Below are 12,308 nucleotides of genomic sequence, written 5' to 3' on the forward strand. Positions count from 1 at the left end.
CTGGATTAGACATGAATAAACTCAGCTGATGAAAGAACATGACTGATAATGACCATATTTCCACTCTATTTCATAACTATTTAATAAAATATAAATAGAAGTGAGAAGCGGTGAGTCAGGGGGGGCATTTCACCAATGCACGCTGGCACTATGGGCGCACGAGGTCTCCTTTTCGGACACAAATGCCTAGGTGCATTTAACAGAACACACCTAGAAACTCATATGCACAGAGGTTAGGGTGCTTATGGTCTGAACGCACCAGCTCAAGCGCACAGTAATCTTCAATTTTCCCTCTCATCCTGACTAACCGACTGCCACACTCTCGCTTTCAGATGTGGCAGCGCATCTGGAGACCATGCAAAGGGCAGCGGTGTGTGGTACATATTCGAATAGCATAAAAAAACATTTAAGCCTGGGAACCATATTGTTACCTTGAATTGCAATGCCAATTTCCACATATTGAAGGCACATTCATTAAAGGACAAAGTCAATAGTATACTTTTGACAGACACTCCATTACCTGCACAGCCCACACCAGCATCTTCGTCATGGTCACACGTATCCTCTCTTTTATAGTTACATTCACCCAGGGAATGTTCTTGCCCTGAACAATATAACTCTGAAATTAAAATTGGATCAGAAGCCAATCCTGGCCCAAACTTAGGCGAGCTATATGCTTCTTGAGCTGGCCCGCAACCCAGTTGGCGGCACACAACGTTTGCAGCATTAAGAGACCAGCCGTCATCGCAGACGTTGCCCCAGCTCTCATCTACGTAGATCTCCACTCGGCCAGAGCACGCGGTCCCGCCCTTCAGTCTCACCGAAAACTGCGTCTCTGCAAAGAAACAAAGAAGCAAGTGAGCAGCCGGGCCAGAGCCCTGCAACAGCTCCCATGGAGCACAGCACTCACCAAGTGCAACTCTAACAGAGAGAGGCGAAGGCAAACAACTGCAGCAGGACACCTGTTTGACGGCCCTGCACCTGAACTTTAAAAACACATGATTCCCTTTCAAGCCCATTTGAAACCATTCAAACCACAATAAAGTTAGCACAAGGACACGTTTGATTTTGTTAGTGTGTTTTGTTATGCGATATGGTCATTAGTCCAATATACTGCAAAGTGAAAATGAAACAAAATTGCATGGGGGCAAGCATGGCATTGGTTAAGTAAATGTGAGAGTTCCAAATTAAAGCTGTAAAAGAAACCACATTATATACAGGTAAAATGAAAACAGTGGCTACTACTCCTGCTTGAATTAGTTGGATAACACATTATAATCTTTCTGTTCCTAGCATGAAGCTCCAACTTCACTGCACGTTTGCTCTGGGGTTCAGGACTGCCAAAGAGGACCCCGAATATTCATTGAGGACATACTTGTTAGAGAAGTGACCCAGGACTATTTAAGGGTTAGACTGACCTCCTAGAGGGACTAATGTTTATCGGTAATGGTTTTCTAAATACAAATTATAAAAAATATATCTTCACGTAGAATGGCCAGTTGGTCCACGTATCCCAAGCTCTTCGTACTATCTACGCAAACCAAAGTGCTTGGGGATGTTGGTCCAAGGATCTCTGATTTACTTAGTTGGAGCAAAGGTGCTGTTATGGATCTCTCACTAAAAGAGAAGAGTAGCAGTCAACCCTATACTCTCCTGCACCATTCACACAGACGCCCATCAATGCTGCCATTACGTACTTGGAATCTTCATTGCTTCTAGTCCTATTCTTCCTCATCACACTAAACCACTCCCAAATTCATCTATATTATTTCTTTTATTTGCAGCCCCCCCACCCTTACTTGTGGTTCCAGAGTGATTCTCCCGGCAAGAACCCAGGAGGAGTTGGAACACTTGAGCAGGATCTATTTTCTTTATTTGTATTTATTCTTACATTTATAGATATGTTATGCAATGCAAAGCTATGCTGTGTTATGCAATGTTATGCAGTGCTATGCTATGCAATGCAATGCTATGCTATGGATGCTATGCTATGGATGCTATGCTATGGTATGCTACATTAGGCTCTCCCATACAGTTAGGCCTCAGACCCTCCATGTCACCTCCCTCTGCTCCCTCTGTGTCCCTCAGCATGCAGCACCCGGGACAGGCCCAAACTCCTCCTAGGGCAGAGGAGACGTCGGACCTTCTCTTCCACTTATTCTCTACAAGTATTACATTAGCCCCATATATGGGAGATAACAATAGGGTTTCTGCGAATGCCACTTATCCATAATACAACACAATGTCCATGCAGGGCTGCATTACAAGGTCACAAGTGAGATGTCGACAGTACTTGCCAAATGTCTGCAATATCATGCCAAGTAACACCCCCATTGTGAAAGTACTGTAACATATTAATGTTTGCCTATGATGTGCTATATAACCGGCACTCTAGAGAGAGCTCTGTGTGCTGTCTGCCGGGACACATGTCTCTGCCGGGACACATGTCCTTCTGATTTACCACCAGTCTGTGGTCAGACGATCGTCTTATTTGCTACAACCTGAGGCTGATGCAGAGAGGAGCCCTTGGCCACCAGAGACCCATCCCGCTCTCAGCCTGTTGACAGAGAAACGAGAAATGCACTTCACTCATAGCACCCTCCTCTCCTTCAACATTGATGTATCATTGGTGTGAGAGACGTTATTCACTCAGACAGCCATTCAGAGCATACCCAGATGATGTTACAGATGAGACTAGCCTGCAATCAAGAGAGCAAATCGACTGACTGCAATCACAAGGAGCAGATGACGTCACGACTGACCTCATGACATCGATGCATTAGACATGAAGTACATATGCATCAAAGCACAAAGTTACACAGACATTTTAGTTCATTGCAGACAGACATGAAGGAAATGCTTATGACTCACATAGTTAGAGGACTGACCCACACACATATACTCTTTTGCTAAGCACAATCCTGCAAGATGCACGAGAATACATATAAACAGCTTGCTGACGCTTATTCATTCTGGTTAGATAGGGATGCCTGTTTGCATAGAGCTGGAGGCAGTTGGATGCAAATGTAAAACAGGTTCAAAGGCATATGTTCTGTCGCACGGCTTAGGAGATCGGAGAATGTAACTGAATGGGAACATGTAGCAACTTTGGAGTTGTTCCCACTACCTTGAGTAGTTGCACTCGACCTGGTGTCTGTCCAAGGCTCCAATGCTGAGAAGACCCTCTTTGTCAAGTCTCTGTTCACCATTCAAGCTAAGCTTACACTATGTTGCATTGGCCAACCACCTTTCACTAACTTGTAACTCTACTTTTGATACTTTTGGAGGTGGTCTCATTGGATAAACCATATCTGGTTGCTCATCCTAAGCATACTAATCCAGTATAGAACCTATATGTAGTTTGCCTCATTAACCAATCCCTTCCCATGTTAGGTTTTTGGAATGTAGCCGCATTTTGCGACATCATTTGTGAACAAAACCAGCTGACAACCGCCTAGACCATGGGAGTGTGTGGAGAATGTTACGTTGTTCCTGCTGCAATCCCTGTCATTTGAGTGTGCAATAAAGACAGTTGAACTTTGTCTTATGGCTGGGTCTTCCTTTCTTGGTGCAGGGGATTTCCAGGGCCCAGTTCCTCTTGCATGTAAATTGGGAGGCTGTTAATAGTCTCCTGACCGCCATTACTGGATGAATGAAAGTTAGGCCTGAATAGATTGGATCAATTAGTTTGTTTGTTTTGTTTATTTATAGGGCGCCAGAAAACCCTTGGGTAGTTGGGTGCACAGAATAACAAGAATGCTTAGAACTTGGGTTTTTATGTAGAATGTTACAGTTACAGAACAGCTTGTCAAGGTATTGGAGGTCGTCAAGGGTAACTATAAAGGTCTTAGCATTGGGTGAGATGGTGACGTTTACTAGGGATGTCACATAATTCAGTGGAAGCATGAGCCCAGGGGTGGGGAGGAAGCTAGGGTAGACACGGGTTGACAAGGGAGGGATGGGAAATGCTGAATGGCTGAATTGGTGAGAGCGACTCCGTGGAGCATAAGGGGACGGAATAGCTATGTCAAGCATATCAGGGTGGCAACATATTACGCAGGAAGAGGGTGGGGATCACTATGCTCTAAGAAACGCACCTCACAGTAGAGAAACAGGTCACTATTTATTTATTGAACATTTGTATGGCGCCTATACATCCAAAAGTGTTTCCAGGCGGCACAAGACAAGGGGATGGGGGACAGAGGCGGAAATAACAGTAACGGTCCTACTACGCCTTGTGACACTCATATCATGCAAGAGAAGTATCAGGAAGTGCAGGGAGTGGGGAAGAGGGAGAAGTGCAGGGGACAGCCTGGGACTGGGCAAGTGTTAACGGAGGCCCAGGAGGGCAAGTTGTGCTCCGGGAAGAGGGGATGGAAGTCAGCCAGTGTGAATTAAGGGGGGCGGACCAGACTCAGTAGGCTAGTCGGGAAAGGGTGCTGGAGGGCAGTGAAGGTAAGGGGTGAAGAGGAAGACTAGTTGAAGTTGGGCCTGGCCCCAGTAAGACTCATAAGGGAGACAGGCAACCAGACATAGTGGCAGGTGGAGACTAGCAGGGGAGGGACGGAGGGAAGGAGGAGGAGAAAAGGAAAGTCTTGAGAAGCTTCCGGAACTTAACAAGATCCGTCTGAAGATGGAGAGAGGGATAAGCAAGTGTTGTGAGCACAAGGGTTTCCTCAATTTTTTAAGGGGGCTGTGGTATGTGAGGAGAGATACAGCAGAAAAAAACGTACATATACCACTAGCTACCCACCTCTAACACACTGAAAGGTGGCTACTTGTCAGAAATTTACCTCACAGTAGGAATTTCATAGGATTATATCTCCCACCATAGACAAAGAAATGTGTTTAGCATATTTAAATTATTATATCAAACAACATGGTAAAACAACATAAAAAACCTATTTCCAGCGTTCGTTATTTGTAGAAACACAAATGGGCAGAAGAAGCAGACACCAAAACATTTGCAATGTACAATTAGCGTGATGTTAGTAATGGTGTATTTTGATCGCATTTTCAATTATACAACAACATGGTATAATAGCGTCAACATTTGAATATGTTTCTAGGGAGAAGGACAACACTGTTGCAGTTTAAAGCTCGTCAGTAAAGTCCAACGCCCCGTCTTCAGGACGCGATAGGTTAAAGAAACACGTTACACTGGCAACATGGCGCCTATGTGTCAGTGTAGTGACCTAAAAAGATAAATAAAAATTGTTTTACTCAAACATGATAAAAACGCTGATGGTGGTATTTGTGTGCATACAAAACAAGTAACCAGGTTGCTAACCTTAAAAGTGATTTCTTTTGGTGTGATGGGCAAAGCGATTGCATGAATCAATTTAATTGAGGCGGCAGACCAGTTTTTTCAGGGACAGGGGAAACGCGGGAAAGTCAGACAATGGGGCAATCGCACGGTGCCGACCAGACAGTGGCAACCGCCAGAGAACAACTGGTAATCCCGGTTTTCAATCTTAGTTCCCACCATCTCACTGAGACAGAAACCAGTGTCTTAAGTAAGGGACTATCCTTTGTTCCAACCAAAGCTGCCGATAAATTTACCACTGAGGCACAGATGAGAAATTTCTTCAGACTGATAAGGCTCAAGTATTTTTTGCGCAATCCGAAAGAGGGGCTGACTCCAGACGATAATATATCAGGATTTAAATGTCCTTCATCTTTTACACCAACACCAGCCATGATCTCTCCAGAAATTCTCACTTTCGAAAACAAAATAATAAGAGAATTAAATTATCTTTTTAAAAACAAAAAACAACAAAAAGATAATCTAGCACAAGCAGAGTGAAGAGCTCTAAAAAATCTTGAAAGCAATACCTCCTTTCTAGTGAAACCCGCTGACAAAAAGGGAAAAAGGGTGGGTATCATACTGTGGGATGTGAATACATACAATCTGGAAATTGAAAAACAGTTAGATAACCAACTCTGTCATCGGAAACGTGTGGGCAACCCTACTACGGGATTGACTGAAGAAATTCTGAGCCTTATGAAACATGCACACGATCAAAAGTGGATCTGTAAGGATGAGCTGATGTTCCTGACTAGACCCAATCCGACCACTCCTGCCTTTTACTTATTACCCAAAATACATAAGAAAGCGATTCATCCACCTGGTCGCCCGATTGTCTCAGCTATAGGCTCATTGTTGGAGCCCTTGTCCATCTATGCAGACTCCTTCCTGAGACCATTTGTGGCTAAAATGAAATCATATGTGCAAGACACTACAGCTAGGATACACATCATTGCCAGTCTACACCCAGGGGCCGATGACATCTTGGTCACCCTGGATGTAGAGTCGTTATACACTAACATCCCCCAGGACCACTGCATTGAAGTATTACATCAATATCTAGAGACAAGAACTGACCGTACAGTGCCATCCAATTTTATCATCGAATGCGTGAGGCTGGCACTGACAAAAAACTTTTTCTTGTGTAATCAAACCTTTTACCAACAAAGGCAAGGGACCTCAATGGGTGCTACATTTGCACTAGACTTAGCAAATTTATACATGGATCACTACGAATCTAATTTCATCTACACGGCGACTAATCCCTTCCATGAACACATTAGTTCATGGCATCGTTACATAGACGATGTGTTCATGCTTTGGCACGGAAGCCAGGACCAACTAGATCTCTTTTTAATATGGCTCAACAGCCAAACTCTAACCATCAAATTCACCATGGGGGTCATTACGACCCAGGTGCTAAGTACGCCACCTTTACCACCATGGTGTAAACTACGTTTACACCATGGTGGATGGCGGATTTACCGCCCCATTCCAAGGTGAGTGGGGCGGTAAATCCCCATTTCCCATTTTCCCTTCCCCATTCCCATTTTTGCCCCATAGGGCATAATGGGAGTGGGGAAGGCGCTAATTACGCCACCGTAAATTACGGTGGCGTAATTAGCATCATGGCGGGTGAGCGCCATGGATTTTAACGGCTGCTAAAAGCAGCTGTTAAAATCAGAATAGGCGTTAAGGGTTAACGACGGCGTTAACCCTTAACGCATGGGTCGTAATGAGGCCCCATGTCATCAAGCTATGACAATATAGCCTTTCTTGATCTGAAAATCTTCAAAAAGGAAAACCAACTGGGTACTAAATTATTCAAAAAACCCACAGACAAGAATACGCTTTAATTGTTCAGTAGCTTCCATCCATCTAGTCTATGGGAAAATTTACCCTACGGACAATTTCTTAGAATCCGACGGAACTGTAGTGAATTGGCTGACTTTAAAATCAATAGCCAGTTCTTGAGCGAAAAACTAAAACAGAGACAATATCCTCAGAAAATAATCAAGAGATCTATGAAGAGAGCACGTAACGCAAATCGCGAAGTGATCCTTCAGAAACACACAAAACCACAAGATGATAGAATTACATGTGTCTCATCTTTTTCGCCCTGAGTAATGACCTAAGAAGGGTGATACTAAAAAATTGGAAAATCATTCATACCGATGATTTTCAACCCAATTGTCCTAGATTTGCCTTCAAGCGGATGCCTAATCTGTGGGATAAATTAGTACACACTTACCCTATTAAAAACATTGAGACACCCATTCAATCTACATTATGGGGACTGCCACCAGTCAGTGGTCATTATGCATGCGGACATTGTTCAGTCTGCCATTTGACCAAGAATTTGAAACAGATTGATCTGTATGACAGGCTATGGAAATACCAATCCTTCTCAAATTGCTTGACTAAATGGGTGATCTATGGGATAAAATGCCCTTGTGGGTTAATCTATATAGGCAAAACGATCAGGTCAGACAAATTACGAATTGGCGAACAACATCGCTCAGCCATACAGAATGGTACTCCGGATAAACCATTGGTGGCCCATTATTTACAAGCGAAACACACATGCGAAGATATATTTTGGTTTGTTATTGAGACATCTAAAGCTCACCCACGGGGAGGGAATAGGGATTATGGGCATGGGAGAAACATCCAAATTATTTTTCCCCACTTAGCAAGCCCCGTCCACCTGGTGCCTTCCTGGTTGCACCTCTTTTTCGCTACTTAAGGAGCCCTTCAGACTCTTTTCCTTTGCAGATGGGGAGCAGGTGCAAGTGGATCTAGGTCACCTGGCCTAAGCCCTGCCAACCTGGTGCCTTCAGGTTGCAGCTCTTTTTTCCCACTTAGCAAGCCCCGCCCACCTGGTGCTTCCCTGGTTGCCGCTCTTTTGATCTACTTAAGGAGCCCTCCTTAAGTATTTTCCTGCATTTTCCTTTGCAGATGGGGAGCAGGTGCAAGTGGATCTAGGTCACCTGGCTTAAGCCCCGCCCACCTGGCGCCTTCCAGGTTGCTGCTCCTTATCCACACTTAGCAAGCCCCGCCCACCTGGCACCTTTCTGGTTGCCGCTCTTTTTCCCCACTTAGCAAGCCTCGCCCACCTGGTGCCTTCCTGGTTGCTGCTCTTTTTCCATACTTAAGGAGCCCTCCAGCCTCTTTTCCTTTGCAGATGGGGAGCAGGTGCCAGTGGATCTAGGTCACCTGGCCTAAGCACCACCCACCTTCTTAGCCCTGCCTTTTCCTTCATGCTCTTAACTCTTAGATCAAGTGTGTCTCTCACCGGGGCGTCCGTAGAGAAGGGCAGATGAAGAAAGGGGCAATTCCTGTTTGGACCTGTTTGGACCAGAAGGACCCAGGGCCTGACCCTCTGCTCATATAGCAGGTAAGCATGCACCAACATGTGTTTACTCCCTCTGTACCCACAGGCCATCCCCTCCCCCTCTCATCCCCCTGTGATGTTCCCTTGTGCCCCCCACCCTTCTCGCACACAGGTGTTGCCTCTGGTTTCACCGTCACTGTCTTGTGGCCAATGCTGATTTGACTTTTATGGACTTCATTGATTCACAGTGCGTCACCCTTTCTCAACTCTCATGCTGAACTTGCTTTGCATCTTGTACTCATGGTGGCCCTGTTCCCATCTTCATCTTGTATCCTGGCTTGCAACATTATGTTTCACTACTGACTTCTGCAATTGCATTCGCCCTCCCCAGTTGCTTCTCCACTGTTTCTGGCTGCTTACTTCCTGTTCTCTCCTCCTCTCCCTTTCTTCCTTTTCTTATCCCCTCTCCTCCTCCCCTTACTTTCTTCTATGCACATACTCTATCAGAATCGTCCCTGGACCTATTATGATAGCAATCACGTCTGTCTCCTCCCCCCTCCCCTTACTTGTTTTTTTTCCTCCCACCCCCCTCCAGCACTATCTGAAATGTCATCAGGCCTAGTGCGATAGTCGCTTGTTTTGTTCCTCCCCACCCTTTCTGCACCCTTCCCCCTCACCTTTTGTTTTTCTCCACCTCTACCAGAAATGTCGTCAGGCCTAGTACGGTAGTCGCCTGTCTGTTTCCATTTCCTTCCCACTCTCCCCCTCCCTTCCTTATATATGTCTTAGCTCTTGCACTATCTGAAATGTCGTCAGGCCGAGAACGATAGTTAATTTCACATCCTTAATGTTCATGGCCTGTAAGAATGTCATTGTATTTTCTCTTGTTCCCTCCCTTGCCTTGAAGCGCTTTGAAACACATTGTGTATAGATGCTATATAAATAAACTATATCATATCATACGAAGGAAGCAGGTGAGGAGAGAGAAACGAAGGAAGGGAGTTGCGGGTAATCTAGAAAAGTTAGAAGTGAGGCATTGGTAGATGAGGGTGCATCAGGGGAAGCAAGTGGAATGAGAAGACTGGGCAAGCTATGATGAGGCACTGAGGAGGATCGCGGACAGTGTTGCAGATGCGAGGAGGGGCAGGTGGGTCTTACCCACTCATTGAGGCAAGGTGATCCGGCATCTGATGATAAGGTGGCACAAACAAACAGGCCCCTCCAGGCTCGGACAGGGCCATACAGGGTAAGTCTCTGCCCTTTGAAGGAGGCCCTTCTATGGGGGCCGGCATTCGCCTGCCGGCTCCTGGCCCTTGCACTGATGTGAAGGTGCCGGCAAACAATCAGGTGATACGAGGGAGGCTGGTGAATGCCTCAGAGGCCAGCATTTAGTCTGGCGGCCATGATGGAAAAGGTCCAGGCTGGTAAAATGAATGCCAACCTTGAAACCCCAAGGGCCTTTGCAATGAGGTGACTTGACCGAGAGCTGGAAAGAATCAATAAATAGTGGCATGGTGGGGTAGGGTACAGTTCAGCATTTTCCTCCTACAGCCGGGGGTTCCTTATTTAGACAGGTCCATAGGTTCCTCTTTGGATGGTGGGAGTCCAAACAGATAATGAAGGGCATATGGGCTTGGTACATAGGTATTTAGATAATAGGGAAGGGTGCCTTATTAACACTTACTGTTCTAACCATCATATGTCCTCCTTTTTCTGATCCCTATACAAGAGACTGGCCCCCTTTAGAACGATTATGTAGATCTGAGGAGGAGACTTAATTTGTACATTGGATGCCACCTTGTAGGACTCTTTCAGATCACTCACCCCTATTTGCTGACCGGATAGTTAACGAGGACCTTCCCCCTGTGCCGACATGGAGGCTGAGAGAGGAGACCCTTTTAGACAGTCCTGTTCAGGACCGTATGGCAGAACACATTGATCAATATTTTGATATTAACAAGGGAGTGTGGGTAATAAAGAGGACACGGATGTGAAAGGAAAGTGGAGCCGTAATATCACTAGATGGAAGTACAGCGTTTGACTCGGTGCGGTGGGACTGGCTTTTTGCCACCCTTGAATTATTTGGGTTGGGGGAGGGGTTCCTCAGATGGGTCAACATTTTGTATGCAGCTCCCACAGCGAGAGTTAAAATGGGTAAGCAGATATTAGGACAATGGAAGGTACAGAGGTGCACGAAGCAGTGATGCCTGGTGTCCCCCATGTTCTTCATATTAGCTCTAGAGCACATAGCAGCGTTTTTGTGGAAATTATTTAGGGTGGTGGGGGTGACTGTTGATGGGGTTAGGCATTTTGTCTCCCTTTTGTTCATCCGGTACCCTGGGGGACAGGGTGGAATATATCCTAGAGTTGCTTGATAACTTTGCAATGCTCATGGGATTACGGTAAGTAGGGAGAAATCATGCATATTCCCATTGGCAGGATGGATGGGACTAGAGGAGTCTCGATTGCCGAATTTGGGGCTGAAATGGGAGATTCAGTCGTTTAGGTATTTGGGGGTCAACATGTGCCATGCCATTAAACGGTCACATGAATTGAATACCATGGAAGCGAGGCAGAGTTTAGTAAGATTCATCGACTTTTGGAAGAAATTTCTGCTCCGGTAATGGGGAGAGCGGCACTGATAAAAACTGATGCCCTTCCGCTCCTGCTGTAACACCTGATCGACATGCCGTATTTCATACAAAAGTTTTCTTCAGGGAGCATATGTCTGTAACTAGTGGATTCCTCAGGGGCACTGATAGATGCAGAATGGCCTTGGGTAAATTATGCAGATACTACCTAGACGACAGGGTGCGGTTGTCACATATCGAGCTATACTACCTTGCAATGGCAATTACAGTATGTTGCATAGTGGCTCTCAGATGAGGAAACGCTGGAGAATATCCTACTACGAGAGGCAATTGCACTATACTTTTTCAAAGGAGGAGCTTTGGCTGGCACGTGATAGCATAAAAGATGCTCTGCATATTTTGCTATGGGGAAGGAAGATATGGATTCGAACTAAGCAATTGCTAAAAGTGGGTGTAAAGAATGGAGGGGGGTATCTGTGCTTTTGCCCACTATATGGTTAAGGTAGAGGCACAGAGCACCCTAACCAAGGTTCTCTAATGGTAGCAATGAACAAGCAATCAAGGCTGAGACTCAAAGGAGGTGATGCATGCAGGTTCTCAGGTACAGTGAATCCCCAAGCAACCACAAAGGAATGTCCACGCACTATGTTATGTGTTAACACATTCACTATAAATAAAATAAGGTTCAAGTAAATATATACCCATAAATAACACACTATCTTAATACTGGTAAATATTTACATATCTATGTGGTATGACAAAATACTTTAGGTTCAATTTAAAATTCACCAACTGCTAACAGTTAATGAAAAGCATAAGAATCATAAAGCACTAGATAATTGCATAGGCATTACTGTAGAAAGGCAGGTTAGATTCAGGACATGGGCAGTATACTTTCTTAAGACTCAAATTAGTGACACTGTGTGAGGATCTCCTCACCAGGGAAACGTGTAACGGAAAAGTTAATTTGTACTTTATCTTATATATTATGCCCAGCCCAAATATGTTCAGTAAACAACAAATCTGGGACCCCTGGATGAATCCTGAGGATGTAATATGCTCTTCTTCATCACAG

The 12,308-nt window shown here is 45.1% G+C and overlaps 1 protein-coding gene across 1 annotated transcript in view; it reads right to left on the reverse strand.

Annotated features, from left to right (window-relative positions):
• CD5L (CD5 molecule like) overlaps positions 1-12,308 on the reverse strand; it is a 260,177-nt gene that overhangs the window by 190,054 nt on the left and 57,815 nt on the right. Inside the window, exon 3 of the mRNA XM_069606596.1 lies at positions 521-835. Coding sequence (XP_069462697.1) covers positions 521-835 — 315 coding nt within the window. The remainder of the gene's footprint in view (positions 1-520; positions 836-12,308) is intronic.

The sequence above is a fragment of the Ambystoma mexicanum genome, chromosome 1p (assembly GCF_040938575.1).
Source record: "Ambystoma mexicanum isolate Mex_15411 chromosome 1p, UKY_AmexF1_1, whole genome shotgun sequence".
In the NCBI taxonomy this organism is placed as follows: Eukaryota; Metazoa; Chordata; class Amphibia; order Caudata; family Ambystomatidae; genus Ambystoma; species Ambystoma mexicanum.